Below are 24,552 nucleotides of genomic sequence, written 5' to 3' on the forward strand. Positions count from 1 at the left end.
GTAGACGTGTCGCAGCTTCACTCCCTTCACTCCCACTTACGCACACTAGCCACTTCATTGGGTACACTACTTCATGACATTCAATACATAAATCGTGTGACTGGAAACAAATTTACAAAAACATTTAAATATCTACAGGTACATAAAACAACAGTTTCCCCCCCTCCACAGGGCTTACTGGATCTCATATGACTTCGGGCGAAACTCAACTCAACTCAAGGCAGACGAAACCATAAATTTATCCCCAGTCAGTCATGGGGCACAAATATATACAAACAACCACACACACCCACACCATCAATGAGTGGGAACCAATCAAAATCACGGAAAGTAAATTAGGCCACATAGAGATTACATAATTTAAGGTGTATTTTCATCCCCAAAAATACAACAAGATGAATGAAAAGTGACCTTTTCCATCAAAATAAAATAATTATAAATTCCACTCAAACATGACAATTCTCTCAAAAAAGTCGTTTTTTTTCATGCATTCGTCTGTTTTTTTTTTTTTTCATTTTACCTTTTCCAAACGTTGCGTAATGCTTGGTGTTTCGTTTTGCATCGAGCTGCTCTTGAATGCGGAGGTTTTAACTCTGGTGGCGAGAATTTGCATGATGCAAATCAGCGTCCGCCTCAAAAACATAAATCTTCCCATTCCGTTTGTTCTTGCAGTCCAAACGCTGAACTCGTAAATAAACTTAGGAAAGTTTTATATTGTTCAGATTGATGCCAGCGCACCTGTTGAACAAATGTGAACCGACTGACTTGCTCCTATCAAAACCACCTTCCCTCAAAGATTTCCATGACGAATCTGCATGTGTAGTGCTCGTGGCAGCAGTGTAGTGCTCGAGGTTGGCCAAATTTTGTGGCGTTTTGACGGTGGACTGAAACACATCGTTGTGATTGGATCGGTCGACAGAGAAGCGTTGGATGCTCGTCCTTTGGCTTTGTTGACTTTGACTGCTCGCTCCCCTTGATCTCATGACAAGATCAATTGTCATCATCGGCATTGGTCACTGTACTATTAAACATAATCAGCTAAGTATTAGTATCATGGTGGCAACCGTCGTCTCTGTGGCGCAATCGGTTAGCGCGTTCGGCTGTTAACCGAAAGGTTGGTGGTTCGAGCCCACCCAGGGACGTTTTGGGTTCACATATATACATTATCTAATTTTTTAAAAACTTTTATATATGTATTTTATTTTTTATGTTTATGTTGTTTTTTTCCTTATCTTTTTTCTTTTCATTTATCTCTTTACAAGTGAAGAATACATTTTGTTAGGCAGAGAATAAGTGGAACATAAAAGGTTGTGGCTACTTTCATTTTCAAAATTCCTCTGAAGAAATCACACTTGAGATTTGAACTCGTATGGATTACTTTGACAATTTGGTTTCTGAAAAAAGGAAGTGCTGATTTCAGGCCTCGTTGGCGCAGTAGGCAGCGCGTCAGTCTCATAATCTGAAGGTCGTGAGTTCGAGCCTCACACGGGGCAGTATTTTTGAACGGCATGAGTGAGTGTTACAGTGGACGTCTTCCAAGCCTCTCCATTTGCTTCTAATGTTGCGTCATCAGTAGGTGAATGACTCGTAAAACAATATCAAACTGCACTGATGAACACACACACACATGTATAAATGGTGCTATTTCTCCGTCTCTGTCGCTGTTATTTCCCCCAAATATATAAAAAAAAAAACACGGAATTTAAATGTAGAAAAAGTAATTTTAAAAATCCTCGGAATACTATAAATCAGGCCACAAAATGTGAACAAAATCTGGTATGTTTTATTTATTAAAAAGCTGATACTTTACATGCAAAAAAACATGACCAATGTTGTTAGCCCAGGTTGTGGTTTCTGCTTGATTGTACTGTAACACACACACACACACACACACACACACACACACATACACGCACGCACGCGCGCGCGCGCGCACACGCACACGCACACGCACACGCACACACACACACACACGTTTCCCATGAAATTTCCCTTTCCTGCTATTGTGTGCGCTCCGCTGGCAAACATGGAAAGTCGGAAAAAGGGTGCAGCAGTATTCCATAGCTCCACACGGCAACCCCAGTGAGCAGCTGGAGTTTGATGAGTGCTTCCATTGTGTTGTGAAAATACAATGCAGCTGACTCATTACCTCCGCCAAGCACGAAAGGCCAGTGTCATGTTCCTGTTCTTGGCCGGGCCAGCAGGTGGCAGACTGAGTGGACTTTCTGGCTGCACACCTGCTGTCAATCTTTCAATTAAGGAACTGTGTATTTAAGGACCCGCAATCTGTCTGCTGGTTGTCGGAGTATTGGTTATGCCTTGATGCTTCCTTGCCCACAGACTCTTTGCTATTGATCTCGTCGTTTTCGCTTTTGAACTCTCTGTACTATTTATTGTGTAAGTATGGCTTTGTTTTGTGATTTGTCTTTTTCTTGCGTGTAGTTGATTCATTGTTTTTCGTTTGTATTCTCGGTTCTTGTTTTCCTCTCTTGCCTTTTGTGCAAGCGCTTTTTGTCATTCGTTTTTGTGCTCCCTGGTCCTTGTTTTGACCAGCGCTTTATGTTACGACTTTGTCGGTGCGAATTTTTGTACATTAAATATTTTTTGCTTCGGAGACCTTGTCTGGCGTCTACACTTTTGGGATCCAAAACTTGATTCGGTTAGTCCGAATCGTGACAGCCAGTGGCATTCATCCCTTTCTTACCGATGGCAATTTTCCACAAAACAACACCGTGTTAATGCTACATGAATATAGCATGCGTGTGTCACCCCTGTGTGAGGGGTGGTCCATGGAAGTGTGGATTTTGTCATTGGTGCTGAGGTCAAAAGTAGTCCGATGAGCGGCGGGTCACAAGGTGCCGTCACCCACTCACGGAATTTGTGAGAGAGTGTGGAAGGCGGACTGGAAATGTTCATAAGAAGATTTTGGAAGACATAATCTTGAACTCAAATCATTTACACCATGATAGTAACTCAGCCAGTTCAGTGGTTAGTTTGTCAGTCAATTACTTAACTAGTCAGCTATTCGGTGTGTTGGTCAGTTAGTCGGCTGATCAGTCAGTAACTTGTTTCAGTTATTTAGTCAGTCATTTATTTGGTCAGTTGATTAGTAAATTAGTTGGAAAATCTGTTAATTCAACTTACTTGGCGGATTGGTTAGTAAAGGAAAAAGTCTTAGTCAGATAACACAGTCGGTTAATTATTGCATATCGTTTGTCAGTCAGTCGGGTTTTTAGTTGGTCGGTTCTGTTATTAGATCATCATGCAGTTAATCAATAACTCGGATCGTAAATAGGTTGATGTTTGGATTAGTTATTTAGTCAGTTGTTTAAGACCATCAATCAGTAAGTCAGTTTGTTGGTTGGTCAGTCGATAACTTTCTTTAGTTAGTTAGTTGGCCAGTCAATCAGTTCATTGGTCAGTTGGTTAGTAATTTCAGTTAGCGGGCCAGACAAAAGTCAGTTACTTGGTCAGCATGTCTGTTAGTAAGTACCTCATTTGGTTAGTAAGTTAGTCGTTTAGTAATTTACTTGGTCAGTTTGTTGTTAATTAGTAAGTTAGTTGTGGTTAGTTGGTAATTAGTGGGTCAGTTAGTCAACTAGTCAGGTGGTTGGTTGGTCACCCAGTTAGTGTAGTTGGACGGTGACTTGCTAACGATGTTTTGTCAGTTAGATATTATGCCAATGTAGTTAGTGACAAGATCAGTTGGTTTTTGTTTAATTGATGTCTCTCAGTCCTTTTGCTCATTTAGTTTGTTGAAAAGTTGGTCAGTCAGAGGGCTTGTTTGTTCATGAGTTTAATTTGATGCCAATCGCCCGGTCAGTTGATTAGTTAGTTCAATCAGTCGGTGAGTTTCCATTTGGTTTTGAGTTTTCTGGTTGTTGCGTGTTGCCATGCCGAAATGTTCTGCTTTGAGACAAATGTGTGTTGGGCGCGGTCATCCTCCATTTTTGTGAGAACAATGTTACACAGCAGCTTGGAGACTAGAGAGCCAAGTCGGTGCTCCATGCTTATGACCATACAAGGATTCAACACATTCCTGACTCCCTCATGGACACTCTACCACACTTCTTCTAGTGGATGAGGAGGAGGAGGAGGAACTTATCTCGTTTGTAACCGGGGATAAGAAGGGGTCAAAGTTAAACCAGAGCAGGTCAAAGAGATGCTTCTGGAATGGCAACTTTGCTTCTGGAAGCTGTCCTCCCACAAACAATTGAACCACATGGAGTTTTTGCATCAGCGCATCCTGCAGAGGGTGCTATTAGTAATGAATCAACTGGGAAGTGACTCCACACAGAGTGCAAAATTGGCGCATCCATTGTTGCACTTTGGATCTTATCTTCAAAGGCCATTTGCTATCCAATCCTCCAAATACCTCCACCCAATAAAAATTAGGAAAATCCAATAGGGGAAAAAAATATTACAAAAGAAAAAAAAATGCAAAGATACAAATCTTGAAAATATTTTTGTCATAAATCTGGTTACGAAGTCCGTGGTCCTATGTAGCCCCTTGGTAGTGTCTTCTTGTGTTTCTCCAGCAGGTGGCAGAGGAGGGCCTTCCCTCCAGCGTGCACACCTGCTGCCAATTTGGTCATCAAGTTAGCCAGGTATTTAATGCTGTCCAAGATTCCATGTCTCTCTTGGATTATTCACCTTGTTGCTGCTCTTGCTCAAGTGTTGTTTCTAGACTGCTTGATTTCGTCCTTGTCGTTTTTACCTTCTAGCGTCTCGCCTTGTATTTATTTCGTCTTTGATTTTGCTCACGTTTTTGTTACGCGACCATGGACTCTAGTCATTTCGTTTATATATTTGTTTGTGGGGTCCGATCACTATTCGGTTCATTCCCGAACTGTGTCGAGTAGCGCACCCTCCTCCCCCATTTATGAAAAACGGGAACGAGAAATGCTGATCACATGAAGGCCTATTTAACCCAGGGAAGGTGCAAACCTGTCGCAGAAGATCAGACGGTTATTTGCATGTACCCTCTCACTGACCCGAGGGAAGCCATCTGTTTCCGCAACTGTCAGAAGTGACGCTTGCTTTCAACACAACAGGCAGGAGAAATGTGTGATTAAATATCTTTCTCGACAGTGTAAATCATGACCGTGTATGTAGTGTGTATACTTTTGTTTACTTCATTCTCAGCATGCCTTTCAGGTTTATGTCTTGTGACTTTTGGGCAAACCAGCTCTTGCTTCTCCTCCTCCTCCTCCTCCTTTTTCTGGCAGCATCGCTATCATACCTGCAAGCAGGCAGGATGGTGCGGCTGAGTTTTTGTAACATTTAGGAGCACGGCTGCAAAGACGACACTCGCTAAGCTTGTATGTTTTTGTGAGAAGTGGGAGAACAAGCCAAGTGTAAATCTTCAAATGTTAGCCGCAATCGAGGGTTCAGTTTTGGGTCGGACGAGGATGGGGGGGGGAAGTAGAGTTCAGGGTTAGATTTACACAAGGTTAGGGTTCCACTTAGAGGAAGGGTAAGTTGTATGCTGGTGCTATTTTTATTATTAAGAGACAAACTATTAACATTGTTTTTTTTTGGTGGAGGTCGTAACGGATTAATGTCATTTCCATTCTTATCAATGGGGAAAGATAATTTTGTCACGTGAATTGTTTTGTGTTCCAAGCATGGTCCCGGAATAAATTCATCTCATATCTCTGCATCGATTCTCAAGTCATGCAACCCATCCAAATACTACTTATTGTGTGCCAACTTGGTCATATGATTCCCAAGCCGCCCTTCCAGAGGGTCAACTCCCAAATTGGTGAAAAAGAAAAGTCCTTTGGAAAACAAGACTTTCATTGACGCTTTCCTCAATGTGACCAGCACAAACGTACAAAGTGATCCCCTACCACTTGAGAATAGTTGACGCGTGAAGGCTTTGCCTCAGGAAAACAACCTTTGCAGTGAAGTCATCCGAAGTTTTTTTCCACTCGCTGGGTGGAAGGGGAGGAGGGAACTGTTTGGAAAATGTGCTACTCGCTTACTCCCGCTAATCCGGAGATGTCACGGCGTAACCAGTTCAACGCTGGAAAATTCTTTCGTGTTCCCACTGAAGATATTCCCAAGACCACCAGGAACCCCCTAGCACCACACCCGCTGGCTGTTTTTTTACTTTCCTGTCTCCAGCTGGTACCATGGCTGGCGTGTTGCATGTTAGGGATGATATGTTGACGCACAGAGCGGCAATGACGGGAAGCAGTTCTGCCATTCTTGCTGCAGTTTGGCTACTGTAACATTATACACCGTTTGAACATTTAATGAAGTGATTCTTCATGTACCACTAGAGACAGCCCGTGCTCTACTACACACTTGGAGAATATTTGTATGGAAAACGATGACAAATAGCCCAGTAGCGGTTTCGGTGGTGATCGGTAAACTCTCAAAGGTGACTTGGTTATGGGTCTGAAACGGATTAATTGTGTTTCCATTCATTTTCATGGAATATTTGCTTGGGTTCATGAACGTTTCCATTCACAAACAAATTAAGATCTACTTTGTCCCATGTTCATGTTTGTAGTGTTTTTTTTAAACCATCATTTTTAAAAAAAATTGCATTTTACAGTATACTGACTGGAATGTCCTCGCATGTGAGTAAGGAGAGCCTCAGTCGCCAATGAACCAAAAGCTATTAAATGAACGCATTCACATACCCAAAGCATACGCACACAAGACCTGCTGAGGGCCACAGCTCACGCCCAGACACTCGCATACTGACTTACCGGCCTTCACACGCCACCTGACCAATCCCCGCCTCTTAAAGGCACACTCGCATACATAGACAAAACAATACATACCCTACCGCATATTCCATACATGACATGCTTGCAATATGTTTTTGCGAGTTCAAACCCTCTTACAGTGTGAGTTGTACAGCGAACGGAAGGCAACAGGGTGGTGTACCCGTTCCCATGTCATTCCAAGTGAGGATAATAAGTCTTAAACCCATGAACGGGAGGCTCAGTGCTCCAGTCGGGATCCACTCTGGCCTCTCAAACGTCTCCAATAAATCTCGCCAACTCACAAAGCGCGGCTCCGTGGAGCTTCACAAGGAATGTGTGTTTGAGTGAGTGAGAGCGTACGTGTTGATGCGTACTGTGTGGCCATTGTGTAAGTGTGTGAGCCCCGCCCGGTATCTCATCTCCACACATTGTTTTCGCTATTTTCCTTGGGGCCTGTCAGGACATTCCAGCGCTCAGGTGCTCTCAAAATACAGTATTTCCTCCGTTGAAGACAGAGGCGATAGCATGACGCAGTTTCATTTCATCATACTGTGTGGATATACGAATGTAAAATGTTGATAGATTTATCAAGATCACTGGCAAATATCCTGGTATTGTATTGATATGTATCAATGTGGTCATTTTTGTATGATGTCTGATCTCCAGTTGCGGTGCGTCACACAATGGTTGTATTCTGATACTCCGTATCACTTGCAAGAGGATGTTCTTGTGACTTTTTTTTTTTTCCAAGCATCACAACATTCCACCCTTTTGCTTTCGGGAGCTGGGATGTTCGTCGGGGTAGTATTTTCCTCGTTGTAACAATCGACGGAAGCGGACAGCTGATTCTCGCCTCTTCAAGCGGGGCCAAGAGGACCCTCTCTGGGGTGTCGTTTTAGGCCCAGGCTTGGGGGCTCCGGAACACACAACAGTCGGGACACGGCGAGGACGAGGGCGTGTGAGGAAATCCCTGACTTGGATGTTCCACGTGGCCTCACCCAGGGTTTTCCCTCGTTGTGGAGCAGATGTGCGATTGTGTCAGCCAGCGTGTGTGTCAATGCACGTCTTGATGTGTATGTGTGTGGCTTTGGAAGGAATTCCTTGGGATGAGAGGGTTTCCCTGTCAGAACGTTTGACAAACTCTCTCCCCTTTCCAAGGCGGGCAGAATTCCCGTTTGCATGTGGTGGACGAAATCATGCTTTATTTCACTCCCATTGCCTCACGTCCAAATATTTTTACTGAAGCGTTTTGATGAATTTGTGACATTTTGAAGTATGATTCTGGAAATGTTGAACTTTTCTCCTTGTTGAGAATAACGGAGATAATCAACTCAAATCAAAGATTGTATATGCAGTATTTAAACAACAAAATATTCAGCTATGCCATATGATTCCAGGCATACCGTATACCAGGGGTCCCCAAACTTTTTCCTGTGAGGGCCACATAACTTTTCCCTTCTCTGATGGGGGGCTGGTGTCAGTTTGTAACAGAAAAAGTGTGACGATCGCTTAAAAAATTTATTGTTTTCCAGAAAGCGACACATAACCAAATAACCCTTTCCAGGTTCTTTACAGAAAAAAAGTCAGGAAACAAATAACACTATTAATGAAATAAATAACTAAATAACCCTCTCTGAGTTCTTCACAGAAAAACCAGGAAATAAATAACTAAATAACTCTCTCTGGGTTCTTCATAGAAAAAAAAAAGCCATGGAACATTAACTTTCTGTTGTGCCATGCACAATCTTAACAGAAAAAAGTCCAGCTCAGTTGTCAGAGCAGAATCTCTCTGACACATATGAGCAGTCCCTTAAAGTTCTTGTGTTCCTTCCTTATAATCCTTTTGTAGGTTCCAGTAGGCTTGTAGACACCGCTGTTTGCAGTTAGGGGGGGTTTTGGGGCGTTTTTAACACAGTGATGGGTCATTTTGACCCGAGGACAACAGGGGGGTTAGAGGGCCGGGCCAAATGTGCTGACGGACCGTATCCGGCCCGCGGGCCGTAGTTTGGGGACCCACGCCGTATACTATTTACTACTATTACTGCAGTTTGCGACCGTCTTCTTCTGTGGTTCATCATCAATACTTCCCCTTGGTGGCCATTGGGTGCACATGAGACACACGATGTGAATGCTAATTCACGGAATCATGATTTACAATTTGACTCATTCTTAACATGGTTTTAATATTTATTAGTGTTTGTTTTCATAAAGTACAAGACTCTTGGGTGCAATTTTATTCAGTCAAAAAACATACAGCATAACAAAAACATTTTTGGAGACTTTTTTTTTTTTTTAGGCCCTTTACATAATGCGTGATTGGATCCAGTCACCGTGGCAACCGCATCACAACAATAGTCCAGTCAGGGGGCATGAAAAAGAAAAAAATGTAGGCAGCGGAGACATAAGCCTGGAGCGTTCCCACTGACGTCAGCTGAGGGGAATGTGTGTGTGCGTGTGTGTGTGTGTGGCATCACTTTGGTGTTACTCTTCAAGTTGGGCAGACTAAATAAATAGTCGGTCAACGTATGTACAAGTACGTAAAAGTCACGTGCGCAAAAGGCAAGAGTGAGTCACTGAGAGGAAAGTTGCATGATGACTGTTTTTTGTTGTTGGGGTTTTTTTTTTGGTGGGGGACTGGAGAGGAGAAAGTGTGTTAAATGTGAAATATTGAGTGGTCGGGCCGCTCTCCAACCCCGGAGAGCTTTGTTTAGTCGTTGAACACAAACGGAGCATCCAAGTGAAGTTGAAAAAGAACAGGAAGGAGTGAAAGTTTGCACTACTTCATGTAAGAGAGGAGTGGTGTCCAAATACAGGAAGAGACGGATCAGCAAGAGCACCTTTCTTTTTGTTGAAGCAGTCACGATGAAGCGGAGATGCGCAAACTTTTATTTTGTTCAAGTTCTCATTGTAAAGTGGATATGTGCATGCTTTTTCTCGAATCGGAGATTGCAGTCTGAATGTTCATACTTTTATTCGGTCGCTCACCGTGAAGTCTACTGTTCTGGAATAAATCTGAAACAGCTCCTGACAACCGTAGAAAACGAATTAAACAAATTAAAAAACTGGTTCGACAGAAATAAATTGTCACTTGACCTGAAAAAATGGAAGTTAATTGTTTTTGGCACAAGACCAATCAAACACCAAGCTAAAATTATGGTAAACTCAATTGAGATAGAAAGAGCGTATGAAACCAAGTTTCTCGGATTAGTAATAGACTCAAAACTATGTTGGAAGCCACATATCGATAACGTAAAAAGAAAAATAGCCAAAACCGTAGGGATCCTCTACAAAACCAAGGAAGTGCTAAATAAGAGATCTTTGTACACATTATACACTTCATTATTATTACCATATATGACCTACTGTGTGGAAATATGGGGAAATGCCTGCAAAACAAACACACTCCCTATTCTCAACCTACAAAAAAAAGCAATTCGAATTATTAATAGATCAAAATATACGGAACCCACAAATGCACTATTTATCAAATTAAATACGATGAAATTTTATGACCTGGTTGACTTTAAAATCGCCCAATTAATGTACAAAGCACACGATAACCTGCTCTGCCAAAACATTCAGAAGTTTTTCGAAATTCGAGAAAGCAGCTATGATTTAAGAGGTACCAACTGATTCAAAAAACTCAAAACAAGAACAAACATCAAGCAAAGAAGCGTATCTATCAAAGGTGTTAATCTGTGGAATAATCTCGAAACGGACCCGAAAATGAGTAAATCGCTTGCTGAGTTCAAAAACAAATTCAAAAAAATAGTACAAACAACCTACATCAATCAGAGTTAAAATGATCAATTCAAAACATTAAATATAATGATAAATCAGAACTAAGTTGATAAATAGAGAAAGGTATATAAATATCCATTATGAATACAAGAGAAAATTGACACAAGAGTGTCAGGGTGCGGAAGTATATAATCCCGATACAAACCAAAAGTTGTACAAATATCACGGTTAAGGGTAAAGTATGAGCCTTAATGGAGACTTCTTTCTTCTTACTTTTTTCTTTTCTGATTGATATAAAAATGATTTATTAGATACAATCGGTGGGCGGCCCGGTAGTCCAGTGGTTAGCACGTCGGCTTCACAGTGCAGAGGTACCGGGTTCGATTCCAGCTCCGGCCTCCCTGTGTGGAGTTTGCATGTTCTCCCCGGGCCTGCGTGGGTTTTCTCCGGGTGCTCCGGTTTCCTCCCACATTCCAAAAAAACGTGCATGTCAGGCTGATTGGACGCTCTAAATTGTCCCTAGGTGTGAGTGTGGGCGTGGATGGTTGTTCGTCTCTGTGTGCCCTGCGATTGGCTGGCAACTGATTCAGGGTGTCCCCCGCCTACTGCCCGAAGACGGCTGGGATGGGCTCCAGCACCCCCCGCGACCCTAGTGAGGATCAAGCGGTTCGGAAAATGGATGGATGGATAGATACAATCACATAACGGGGTAGGACTAGATAAGTTTTTTACTTCTTCCTACTGCCTTGAACATATTAACTGTGTTGAATGAAGATTGATTTCTTTCTTTTTACTTTTTTTATCTACCTTATTTTCTGTCAAATTATTACTGTATATATGTTTTATGTTCAATAAACAAACAAACAAGTCTGAATGTTCAGACTTTGATTGCATCGAAATTGTAACATAATGATTGGGCTTTTATTTTGTTGAATCGGGGACGGTAAAGGGGATACTGATGCTGATATTTTGGAGATTTACTCTTTGTGAACGGGAAATGTTCATGCTTTTATTTTGTGGAATCAGCACTCAGAATGTCTGGTTGTTTTATTTTGTTGATTTAGGTGCAATGAAGACGTTCATGTTTTTATATTGTTGAACAGCTACCATCCAGTGGTTAGCGCGTTGACCTCACAGTGCAGAGGTCGTGGGTTCCATCCCGGCTCCGGCCTCCCTGTGTGGAGTTTGCATGTTCTCCCCGGGCCTGCGTGGGTTTTCTCTGGGTTCTCCGGTTTCCTCCCACATTCCAAAAACATGCATGGGAGGCTGATTGGACACTCTAAATTGTCGGGATAGGGGTGCTGAAAATGGATGGAAGGATATTTACATTTCAAGTCATGTCGTTCCATGGCGCTCACTATTTGCCAGATTTGCATGACTATCAGTTATGTGCTGCTCAGTATTTGACAGGTGCTCCAACAGATGTTTGGAGGGCGCACCCAGCAGGTCTCCCACATTGAGTTAAGAACAACAAGGGAGAGGTCGCCTCCTCTTTTCTCGGGAATGTTGCTCACAAGCATGTGGAGGAGGAAGAGGAGGATGACTTCTGAGCTTACACTTGACTCTGTTCAAAAGTCATCAGGTCCACCAAAGAGCTCCTGAAAACATCACCACCGTGGCTGCAAAATAAAAGCATCACCGCCATACGAGCCAGTCATGCGAAATACTGTACATGCTCGCATCTGCCGAATAGTGAGCACCATGCAACTCGATTATCTGGTAGGCGAGATGACAGATTCGGCCAAAATGCACGAGTAGCTCCTTTCAATCAAACAAACACATAAATATTCCCCATTAGGATGCCTGATTCAACAAAATAAAAGTATAAACATAATGATTTTGTCAATTTCTACAAAATAAAAGTCTAAACATTCACACTTTATCGTGCTTATAACAACCAAATAAGGGCATGAACATTCCAATTTGACGCAGGTAATTCAAAAAAAATTGACGACGTGCGATTTACGCTGACTGATTCAACAAAAGCATGAGCGTCATTTGCTTACCAACTCTGAATAAATAAAAGGATTTACATTCACAGGATGTGCGAGGAAACCAGAGTACCCGGAGAAAACCCACGCAGAACATGCAAACTCCACACAGAGAGGCTGGAGCTGGAATTGAACCCGGTACCTCTGCACTGCGAGGTCCACACACTAACCACTGGACCACCAGGCCGCCCCTGATTCAATAAAATAAAGGTATCAAATACTTAATGTTGACAAAAAAAGCATGGCCACTCCATGTGATGAGCTCACACTGCAGGAATTCACACATGCACTCACACACACACACACACACACACACACACACACACACACACACACACACACACACACACACACACACACACACACACACACACACACAGCTTCCAGGAAGTGTGTCGTGGCTCAGATAACGACAGTGTGCGTGTTTGGCTTTTTTGTGCGCTAATGACCCGGCTAATTGATGTTAGCAAACAGGAAGTGTGAGCTTTGTTGTCATTGTTGCAACTGGAGGCTTTATCGCGGAACCCCAGGCAAGCACCGGTCTGACATCAACGATCGCAATGCCAACAGTGATAACATCACCGTTGTCAAGTGGGGAATGTCACCATTTACACTTGTTAGCCTCATTGATTCTTACTCATTTAGCGGCGAGCTCTGTTTTCCATCTCTCCCTGCTGCAACACAAGCTCATTCAGGAAAACGGCCCTCGAGGACCCAAGTTTGACACCTGCGTTTTATACTGTTAAATTTAAACACGTTGAAATGTGATTTAAACATTCCTAGCACACTTAAATACAATTCTATGAAGGCCACAGTTTGATTCCCATCATTTCCTATGCGAAAGTATAGAGGTTACCTTCTTCCTTCTTCTTTGTTAGACACGTTCCGGTGTATCATGGTTTATAAATAGCGCTCTCCTCTCTCGCACCCTCGCTCGCCTTCTTCCCAGCATCCCGGTCAAGTCGGGGGGTGGGGGGGGGACGCACACTTTCCTGGCGCCCGTTCAGAAAGGGCTCGCTCCAAATAAGGCAGCGAACCGGCAGGACGGAAACCTTGGAGACGCTTCCTTGGAGACTTGCAGCGCCATAATAAAATTTTAAAAAGAAAATAAAAAAACACTCCCTAGGCGACTCGCGGCCTTACTGAGGAATTAGTACCAAGACACTAAGTGTGGGAATGATTGGAAATCTGCAATATGGGGACAAATATATTGGGACACTTCTTTGACTCTGGCACAGAAATGAAGCAAATGGACAAAAGTATTGTGTGTACAAAGTGTATGGTGCGCTATTTTGGAAAAAAAACCTCCTAGATAAACTCCAAGTGAGTGTGTCTATCTGTGAGCGAGCGTGCACATGCACGAGAAAAAGTGTGTGAGTGAGTGTACAACATGTGAGAGTTTATGTGTCATTGAGAGAGTTGTGTGAGCATTTGTGGGTCGTAAAATAAGTGTGTGTGTGTGTGTGTACAAGTAATTGTTAAAAGTATGCACGTGTGTGTGTGTGTGTGTGTGGAGGGGGTGAGGGGGTTAATGTCTGTGAACGAGTGTATATGACTGTGTGTGGGTGAACAAGTAATGTAAGACCGCGTGTGCGTGAGTGAGTGCGTGCGCAGAAATGCACGCGTGTGAGCAAGTGAGTGTGTGCGTGCGGAACGATGACTCCAAATTACAGAGCAAGTCAGGACATTTTTATCCAGGGAGACCCCGCGGCCTGCTGGGAGGAGCAGAAGATGGCCACCACTCCCTCACCAGGAGATTCCACAGCCCAGCTCGTGCTAACAGGAATCGCATTCTTGTCCCAACGTTGCCATGGTGACCCACCAGCAAAGTTCCAAAACACCAAAAATATCCCAATCCAAATCAAATTTGTCGGGAAAAATAGAGTCACTGGTGCAATTTTTTTCCCCCATATTTGGGCACACTCGCCCTTTTTCTTCCAGGCTCTGGAGGCTTCAGAAGCACGTCCACAGGTTTTACTGGAGCCTTAAAAGAAGCCTTGTACTCCTTGGAGACGGTTCCAGGCGTGCAAGTGAAAGCAGCATTCACCGGCCTGGATGGGAGTCCGGTGGAAAACTACTTTGCCTGTGTGTGCGCCTGAAAGCGTACGTGCATGAGAGTGTACATGTGCAGGTATTGGGAGCATGGGGAGGGGGGGTCACTTTGCGTGGGTGAGTTACCTGTGTGAGGGCCTTACTGGTGCATTAGTAGAGGGGAGGGTGGTGTTGGGTAACGTACGAACATGTTGGGGGCGGAGTTTGTGTTATTAGAGTGGTTTTGTGTGTGTGTTACCTGAACAGGGGTGCGTGTGTGTGTGTGTGTGCGTGTGTGTGTGTGCTTGCGCACTCAGCGAACACAGGATGTTTACCATCATGGTGATGACCGTGACAATGGTGCCCCCCACCAACCTCAGCCAATAACCGTGTGTGTGTGTGTGTGTGTGTGAGTTACTTATGTGTGGGGGGTAATCTGTGTGAGTGTAAATGTGTGGCAGGTGAAATTTACTTGTGTGTGTGTCCATGCATTGTGTGGGGGTTACTTGTACGTGCACGAGCGCAGTGGGAAATAATTGTGTGTTTGTGGACTGTGTTTGGGATTGCTTGTGTGTGACTGTGTGGGTTACTTGTGTGCGCATCAGTTACTTTTGTGTGTAAGTGTGCGTGTGTTTGCGCGCGTGTGTGCGTTCGTCTATGTGTGCACAGCACATTTATCCTCATCTATATATTTCTGATTTTCTCTCCACTTCAAGTTATTATTTTGCGTGAAGCTGAACATTCCACCGAGAGGCTCGTTCTGCACACACACACACACCCATGCTGTTGTTGCCAAGAGAGAACCAGGCAGGCTCTGAACGCATTCCTGTGCCTGCCCCGGGCTGAGTGAAGCAGGGCCAACCAAGAACATCTTTGAACAGTCTTCTGCAACAACTGTATGTGTGTGTGTGTGTGTGTGTGAGTGGATGAGTGTGTACGTGTGCGCTTCAGGATGAGGAATGCAGTGAGTAAGCCGTGAAGGATGCATGAAGGTTTTGATGGAAAAAGGAGTTGAGTGACAGATGATAATGACACATCCAACACGTGGTTGTACCCTGGTGCTATACTGTATTGTCCAAATAACTTTACTGGTCCAAATACATTTGCTGCTGCTACCTGACAGGATTGTCCATATGATCATTGATTTCATCAATTCAATAATTGTTTTCAGAATTACATGAATTATTCCATGATGTTTTGTGGCCTGATAATTATTCTGGTTTTTTTTCCAGTCAGCTAGATTGTGCATATTGAATTCACATGAATCACTTTTTTTTTCTGAGTAATTTTTTGAGTGGCTTTAAAAAAAAAACATTCATTTCAGTTTTGTAAAATGATTTTTTTAAAAATCGATTTCGCTTGATTGTAACTTAAGTAGTGTCAAAATGGTGCAACGCTACAGGATTGCATATCCAGACAGTATAACGCTGTTCAAAAAAAAAAAAATACTTTTTCAAGAATGTAGAGGAATTCAGGTCACAGGATTTGGTTTCCTAATTGGGTTGCTACAACACAGACAGTCTCTAAAAGTTTCAAAAGAAAAAAAACAACAACAACAGGCAAACGAGCATAAACACAAGCTAATAAAACGTCATAATTGATCTTTAGGACAAACATTTATGAGCGTGGCCCATCAGAGAAGCTTAAAAGGTGATGATGAAGGTAAATGCATGTGTCCCGGGGCCATGAAAAGCCACCACGAGGACTGACTGACTGATTAGACGGGTTGCGGCACGCCAGCTGAGGAACGTCTTCGCCATGCAAACAAGCCTCCACAGCTTCAAAAATCCCTTTTGCAATATATTTTACCGAGAATTCAGAAGCAGTGTCACACAAGTCACATGAATAAACCGTGACGCTAATATTTTAGCATACGGATTGCAGAGGAAGTGGGTCAATAGATGGCACAATTTTTTACATTACTATTACTCTAACCTAGCACAAACATAGCCTCGTTTGCTAGTTTTCAGTAGTTTGGCAAGAACATTTTAGCTAACGAGCAAAAAAAGCTTTGCATTACACAGTATTATTATTAGTTTAACACATTGGGTGCTTTGGAGAAGACAGAAAGTGTGCCTGTTGTCTTTTGCTAGTCATTTTTGCCTCTAAAAGGCCACCGTACTTCCTGGTTCAGGCACATACCGATTTTAGATTTTAGGGTCTGAAACTAAATAAGATGTTCGTGAAGTAATTGACGGGTGATATTTCCTCTGCCACTGGCATAATGTTTTGTTACATTTATGTTTTGAGAGCTAACATAGCATAGCAGAGTATTTATTAGGATTTTTAACATCTTTTTTTTTTCCTGAACACTTTTGATCTCGGAAGGCCACCGTACTTCCTTGGTTATATAGTAATTCAACTTGAGGGTATAAACTATGAAAACACATGTAGCAAATTGTCTTTTAATACAGCATAATGTTAGCATTTGTTAGCGAACTAACAACATATAACGATTACATAGCGTTAAATATCCTGTTTCTTTTTGCTGCGCTATTTATGTCCCTCTCAGGCCACCTTACATCCTAGTTAAGGCAGAACCTTTGGAGCTAAGCTAAAGAATTTAAAAGCACTTTCTTTTTGACACACAGTTTGGATTCATATTTATGTGAGGGGAAAAACTACCTTTTAAAATGACTAAATGCAAGTCAGTTTCACAGCCTAAAAGCAGTAATAGTATACAATGTTTTTTGTTGAGTTTTCTGGACATTGTCGCTTCAAGGCCACTGTATTTCCTGGTTGAGGCACGTGTGTACTTCAGGGGCGAAGCTACGTAAAGTGTGAGTCAACTACTTTGACACGTAGTTTATATTATAAATTAAGTGTTGTATGTGTGAATTCCCTCTAGAAATACTTGTTGTTAGCATTTTGGCTAGCAATTTGTGATGAAGTTCAAGCTGTTGTGAAAATTCAAGTCATTGGCCTTGACTGGCTGGACATCAAGTGTGTCAAAAGCGATTGTGGAACTAAGTGGACTCGGTGTTATAGCAGAGGCGGGATGGCGCCTGCATAAGACAGAAGTGCAAAGTTTAACACCAGACTCTGAAAGCAATTGTCTCTGAATGCTTGTGCAACTTCTCAGTGTGAAAGAGGCTTGGAGGCTGCCTGTAAAAGATACAATTCGTAATTTCTTAGGTTTGGTGCAAAGGGCAGATGTGACTAATGACACTCTGATGCAGCAATTTGGATTTCTGTGTGAAACAAACAGACGTGACAATTTTGTGTGATACCTGTGTGAAAGAGGCTCTTTCCAGCTGATGGTGGACGCAAAAGTGACACCCAAAAATGTGTTTGTGTTGCCAGAACATCTTCACCTTCACTTCTGTCACACTGCGCACTGCACCGGCCCTTTAAGAAAAGAAGCCGATTTGTCTAGAACAGTGGTGGGCAAACTACGGCCCGCGGGCCGAATCCGACCCGTTGGTCTTTATAATCCGGCCCGCCGAAGGTCGGTCTACAATTAAGGTTCGATGTGAATGATTGCATTCGTTTCAATTGGACTTGTAATGACAGGCATTTCACCGCCAGGTGGCGCATTGACTTGAAGTTGCAGAACACAGGGAGGGGGGGGGGGATCTTTTCGACCACCTAGGACCTCTGTATCGCTCTACTTCTACTGGTCTGATCACAACCCATCTGCAGAAATGCACAGGCTAAAATAGGTCATCAACAACACTTTTGTCATTTTAAAAAAGTATTAATACAGTACGTTCATGCTTTTGTTCTGTTGATGTTTGATATGGACTGTCAACAAATGCAGTTTTTTTTTAATGTACCATAGCTCATGCTGACCTGGCCCTTCTGTCAAATTTTAAAAGTCAATGCAGCCCCCGAGCCAAAACGTTTGCCCACCCCTGGTCTAGAATGATGTATAGTATTGTCGATTTGAAACATCCAGAGTCATATTTGCACATTCCCCACTCAGATCGCATGCATTTAATGAACCCTATTGGTTTACAATGATACACAAGCACTTCTTTTAAGTAATTGGGTTACACTTGTACATTTTTTTCCCATGATGGGAACTTTATCACTTGGACGAGAACCACTCGGATGAGAATTTCCATTTTGAGCACATTACAGGATGAAGAATTTCCAAATTTTCACAATAAAATTCTAAGTTAAGCGATATTTCACATAGAGTGGAACCTCAGAATTCGAACATAATTTGTTCTTTTGAACCGTTGAAAATCCGATTTGTTCGACCTCCGAAACAATTTGTCCCATAGGAAATAATGTAAATGAGTTTAATCCGTTCCCAAGCTCCAATTAGAGTAAATTCCAATTTCATTCTTATTTATGTAAAAACATGTGCACCCTGTATTTAAATCGTCAATTTAGCCATACGATACTGGTGAGGAAGATCCCAAAATGTTCACATTACTGTAAAATTATGTGTAAGTACGATCCATGCTTCCATTATCCAAATCGCTTATTATACTTTGTGAAAAAGAAATCTGTCTCTTAAGCGTCTTTTTATTATTATTATTTTTTTCTTGCTTCAATAAATGGAACGAGATTTCAGTATTTCAGGTCAGACTTGCACTTGATTCCTGGTGACGTTTTAAAAAGAGTTTTCGGGCAGTTTTTGAACAGATAGCGAAAGGGGGCACACCACACACTGCGCTCACATTCTGTTGTGTCACAAATGTGTTTTGCGGGTTAATCCAGGAGGATTGTGTTCTTCTATTGTTCCTTTTCCATTCGCCCCGGGTTGATGCCGATGGCTGTTTTGCTGATGCATTTCTGCTTAGGTGTACAACACTCACATTGGTAGGCCAAGTATAAAATGACAATTTTAAGAGAATGACATTGCAACTTTATGATAATAGAGTTTATTATTTTTTTTACAAGAAACAAGTAATAGAAAATCAGGTCATATTTAAAGAAGCTGTAATATTTTTAAAAAGTTAGATAATCAAGGCATATTTTCATCAGGGGAAAATCGCGATATTACAAGGATAGTGTTTTCATCCATCCATCCATTTTCCAAACCGCTTGATCCTCACTAGGGTCGCGGGGGGTGCTGGAGCCTATCCCAGCCATCTCCGGGCAGTAGGCGGGGGGACACCCTGAATCAGTTGCCAGCCAATCGCAGGGCACACAGAGACGAACAACCATCCACGCCCACACTCACACCTAGGGACAATTTTAGAGCGTCCAATCAGCCTGACATGCATGTTTTTTGGAATGTGGGAGGAAACCGGAGCACCCGGAGAAAACCCACGCAGGCCCGGGGAGAACATGCAAACTCCACACAGGGAGGCCGGAGCTGGAATCGAACCCGGTACCTCTGCACCGTGAAGCCGACGTGCTAACCACTGGACTACCGGGCCGCCTAGTGTTTTCATATAATCAGAAAAATAACGAGTAAAAAAATATTTTAAGTAAAAAAATATAAATTTGTAATTTCAAAACTTGAATATCAAAAGATTTTTGTTATTTTGCACTACAATGGTGTATGTGCCATGTGATATATAAAACGATATCATATTTAAGTTTTTTTATTGATATTTTTTTCCATATATTGAACTGGAATAGCCAATTGTTCTGTTCTCATTTATATTTGTATTGACAAAGAAAATGTTATTGAAAGTGAAACATGACATAATTTAAAAACAAATTTAAATGTGTCAAAAAAAAGCATTCTTCAAGTTTTATGAAGTACAAAGTATGAGGAGGTCATTTTAGCCGGCAGTGGTCGTTCCGTGACTGCACATGCACAGAAGCGTGTTGTGGCGCCGTCGACCCCACGCTGCTTCCAAGTCTGCGGGGCGGGGTGCTGCCTTGCCTGCCTGCCTGCCTGCCTGCTGCTGCTGCTGCTGCTGCTGCACACGAGCGGGGCGGCTCGCCGACTGCGCACTCGAACCAGAACCACAAGTCCAACAGTAACTGGTGACCATGGGTGTGGAGAAGGAGAAGTCGGACACGAGCATCGTCATGGACGAGGACGAGTTCAGCAGGTCTATCGAACCCATCCTGTCACGGAAGGGGCACGTGTTCGCGTCTCCGCACGAAGTCCGAGACCCCGACGACGTCAACGCTCACCTCAAGGTAAAAGGAAAAAAAGAACCCTGCCTCCGATTGTTTTCTAGCCCGGACGCGGAAGTCAAGGAAAGTGACGTCATCGATCACTTCGGTCTTGTTTCCTTTCGGGTCAGGTCAGGTGGACTTACGTGACGTTTTTACCATCGGTCTTGTTTCGTTTTGGTTCAAGTCAGGTGGGCTTCCATAAAGTCTTTCATTCAAGATGATAGACCATATCATACCATATTTGAATATTTTAGCCAAGAAAAATAGAGCCGGTGTCTTTGGTGGCAAATTGTATTATTTAATAATAATGATAACAATAACTATAATATAATAATAATAATGATAACAATTATTATTATTATTTAGTAGCCCCTATCGGGAGAATTTTATATTGTATATTACATTTCGTGTTCCACTATTTTTCAAAGAAAAATATATTCTGGAAAAAAAGGAGAATTGTCACTTTCTGCAGGATTCCTTCATATATTTGCCAAATACAAATGCGCACAAACATTTCTGTTTTTATATATATATATATATATATGCAATTTTATATTTTGCTAATTAAAATGCAAGATTGTACTGTAAACACTATTTATCAGTCCGTTTGATGCAGATGATTGTCATTTTTCACTGTCAATACATTTTTCTAGGATATTTTATAGTATAGGGACCCTCTTAATGGCACATATGTGTATCTTGTGTATCTAACATATATTCCAGCAATATGTACAATGTTTTCTATACATGTTACGCTTCCATTTTATAATACATCTTACCAATTAAGATGCTGAAAAAAATTGAGAAAAGATTGTATTTTTCTTATTATGTAAATCATGTCAAACTCACATTGTTTTCAAGTCACAATTAGACTTCGGTAAAAGTAGCGACGACTGACTTGTTCCTGTTTTTGTTTTTTCCCCATTAGGTGGGCTTTGAAGATGTCATCGCTGAGCCGGAGTCCGCTCGGACCGTGGACGGGGTGTGGATTTGCAGCCACGCCACATTTGAGGTGGTCAAGTTGGGCCTCTACCGGCTTCTCGGGGCGCTGCTGGCCGTGCCCCTTGCCTTTCTCCTCGGACTCGTTTTCGCTGTGCTCAGCCTCATACACATTTGGTATGGGATCCTCACGATTGAATCTGTGCTTTTTCTGTGGCTTTAGAGACCAAAAATATAATCAGGAAGTTAGCAGGCCTAGATATCATGTGACCACACTGACCAAAATTGTCAAATTATGAGAACTGGCTGTAACATTATAGTGAGACAAAAGTTGTAATATTAAGAGAGGAAACTCGTCGTGTGCCAAAATGTTGTGACATCACGAGAATAAAGTTGTAATTTTACAAGAACAATGTTGAAATGTTGCACAAAAATAGCAGTGATTTCAACAATTTATAAAGAAAAATAAAACTAAAAATTAAAAACTTTAAAGTAAAAGAAAAATGTCATTTTATGCGAATGTTAAATTTTCTGGTTATGTTAAAAAATTTTAACATTACCAGAAAAATGTCTAATATTATAAGAATAAAGTTCAAATTTTACAAGAATTTTATGATCATATTAGTGTGAGGAAGAAATTGTAAATTTACAAGAATAAAATTGTAATACTTTTTGAAAAAGATTTGTATTAAAAAGAGAATAAAATGGAAATATTTTCAGGAAAAAAGTATGCATTTATGAGAATAAAGTTGTATGATAATACTACAAAATAAAATCAGAAATTTTCAAGAATAAAGTTGTCAGAAAAATTGATGAATTTACAATAGTTGATGCTAAGCTCATCCGCTTAAAGTTGTCATTTGTGTTAAAAATAAATGCTGAAATATGCGTACTCAGAAATGAAAGTGAGCTTTAAAGAGCCCAGCAGACTATTATGGGATGTTTGCACAAGCTCCTAAGGCAAACATTGACACAAGATATTTATACAGATTATGTCACTTTACAAAGTAGTGAGCCCTTCTCTCTCTACGCGTATTAGGATCATGAGTTGTGGGGGGGTTTTTCCGACTGATTACATCATCACACGAGCCACCTGGATACTGTTCAGCGGCAAGCTAATGAGCAAACGACCTAACCCAAAGAGAACGCTCGTTCGTGGGAAACACTTGTCGTCACGTGCCAAAAAGTGAGCCCTAGGAAAGTTGGCGCAAACGTGTGCCCCCCCAAAAAAGTACCACAGAGCGGGGGGGGTGGGGCCGGGAACGGAAAAGTTGCTTAACATGCTATTCGACATGGAAGTGGGACATTTTTCAGTCCCTTGGCGGCCATGTTGGGGGCAGGAAGTTCCTGCGGGGGAGATGGGAAGCAAATTTCAGGCGTTGGAGCGGCCGAAGTCCAAGTCCAAGTTCAAAATCAACAGATTTTTGCTTTGACAGTCTCAAGCCAACTCAATCAATTTTGAATTTGAATCTCTGCTGTCTTATGTCGGATGCTATTCAAAATTTTGTTTGTTCAATGCCAGTAAGCTAGCTGTGTGAACGGTGAGGCTAAGCTAGCTAGTGTAGCTCAACCGTTTAGCACACCAATAGTTGGTCAAATATTAACTAAACTTGATGATGGTTATGCATTTTACTGACAACAGTCAACATCTTGTATCCCCTGTCGTAACCATTTTGAATTTTTGGGCCTCTCGCAGGCTGGTGATGCCGAGCATCCGGAGCTTCATGGTGGTGCTGCCGTCTCTGCAGGTGGTGTGGAGGAGCCTGACGGACACGTTTGTCATGCCGTTCTTTCGCAGCCTGGGCCGGAGCTTGTCCACCGTCCACGTCCAACATGTGGAGCAATAAATCCCGACTGGGCGAAGACCCACACAAGATGGAGTCTCTGTGGAGATGTTGCTTTGAGGACAATGGCAGAAAGGGTTCCACCAAGGTCCATGAGCCATAGCTTGGGGTCCACAAAATAATTTGTAACCCTTTATTATGTGGTATCATTTTAACAAGTGCATACCTTCATATCGTGAGCCACATTGCATACTGAAGTTGCTTTTCGGCAATTGTGCTACTAAGCTAGCTATATTTATATGACATAGCCACATAAATATTGGACATCCCTGCAAGAATAAAGTCAGCGTTTACTATTTAGAAGCAAAGGCATTTTATTACAGGAATAAAGTCCTTTTTCTGGTCGAGTTTTGGAAAAACTCCAACGCCTAGGAGAACACGAGGTAGTTATGCTTAACTGTAAAAAACAATTGTCAGAATTAGGAAGCCTTGAAACGTTGACTTTCATCATGATATTACGACTAGGTAACATATGATGTAATTCTCATACGATAAAATTATATCTTGACAAAATAAGTCAATTTACAAGTAAAAACCTCTCGACACTAAACATGTTCAATTTGTGCTCACTTCAACTGTTTGGATCCCAGATTTTGTTGTTTTCATGTAGTTTGACTTTGTATTAAAATAGGGACAAAACAATTGGGTGTCCCAATACTTGTGTCCACGCGATATCTTCTAATGAAGATGAGCGAGACAATTGCAGTCATGTTATGTTGATTGTATAAATATTGTAAGACGAACGGGGGGAAAAGACGCAAGCTTGTCCCACTTTCACTGGCTGTTTGTTTTTCTTTGATTCAGAATATCAAACTAATATCAATAAAGATTGTTATTCTATCTTCTCATGAGTGACTTGTCATACATACAGCATGCTATTCATTTCCCCTTTTTTTCCCCTACGAATACAATACAACACATCCTGATTTATATCGCGCTTTCACAACAGCTGCAGCTGATGACATGACCTTACTTGTAAGCGTAATGAACATTTTTCGCATATTTTTTTCCAAGTTTCATTTTGCCCCCTTCCCAATAGAAAATTATCTATATTTTGTAACATTCTGATTTTATTCTCATAATATTAAAAAACACTTGGTTTAAACGTTTTATTGTAAATATAATGAGTTTAGCGAATTTTCCCATTTTTGTAACAATGCTGCTTTTAATATGGATTATTTTCTTGAACTTTATAGATCAATATTCTCATTTTGCCACTTCCCGTCGCATGAAAATGACATCACACACCAA

At 41.8% G+C, this 24,552-nt stretch overlaps 1 protein-coding gene and 2 non-coding genes across 3 annotated transcripts; all 3 read left to right on the forward strand.

The window, feature by feature from the left end:
* The first annotated feature begins 1,068 nt into the window (after positions 1-1,068).
* On the forward strand, positions 1,069-1,142 carry trnan-guu (transfer RNA asparagine (anticodon GUU)). The gene has a single exon. It is a non-coding gene; the product is annotated as a tRNA-Asn (tRNA).
* A 278-nt stretch (positions 1,143-1,420) lies between these two features.
* trnam-cau (transfer RNA methionine (anticodon CAU)) lies at positions 1,421-1,493 on the forward strand. Its single transcript has one exon. It is a non-coding gene; the product is annotated as a tRNA-Met (tRNA).
* An 18,431-nt stretch (positions 1,494-19,924) lies between these two features.
* On the forward strand, positions 19,925-24,141 carry cav2 (caveolin 2). Its single transcript, XM_086110258.1, has 3 exons — positions 19,925-20,539; positions 21,447-21,634; positions 23,154-24,141. The coding sequence occupies exons 1-3, from the start codon at positions 20,387-20,389 to the stop codon at positions 23,302-23,304; spliced, it is 492 nt and encodes a 163-aa protein (XP_085966384.1). The 5' UTR covers positions 19,925-20,386; the 3' UTR covers positions 23,305-24,141.
* The last annotated feature ends 411 nt before the right edge of the window (positions 24,142-24,552 follow it).

The sequence above is a fragment of the Hippocampus guttulatus genome, chromosome 4, assembly GCF_054856545.1.
Source record: "Hippocampus guttulatus isolate MCC_2025c chromosome 4, RoL_Hgut_1.0, whole genome shotgun sequence".
Classification (NCBI taxonomy): domain Eukaryota; kingdom Metazoa; phylum Chordata; class Actinopteri; order Syngnathiformes; family Syngnathidae; genus Hippocampus; species Hippocampus guttulatus.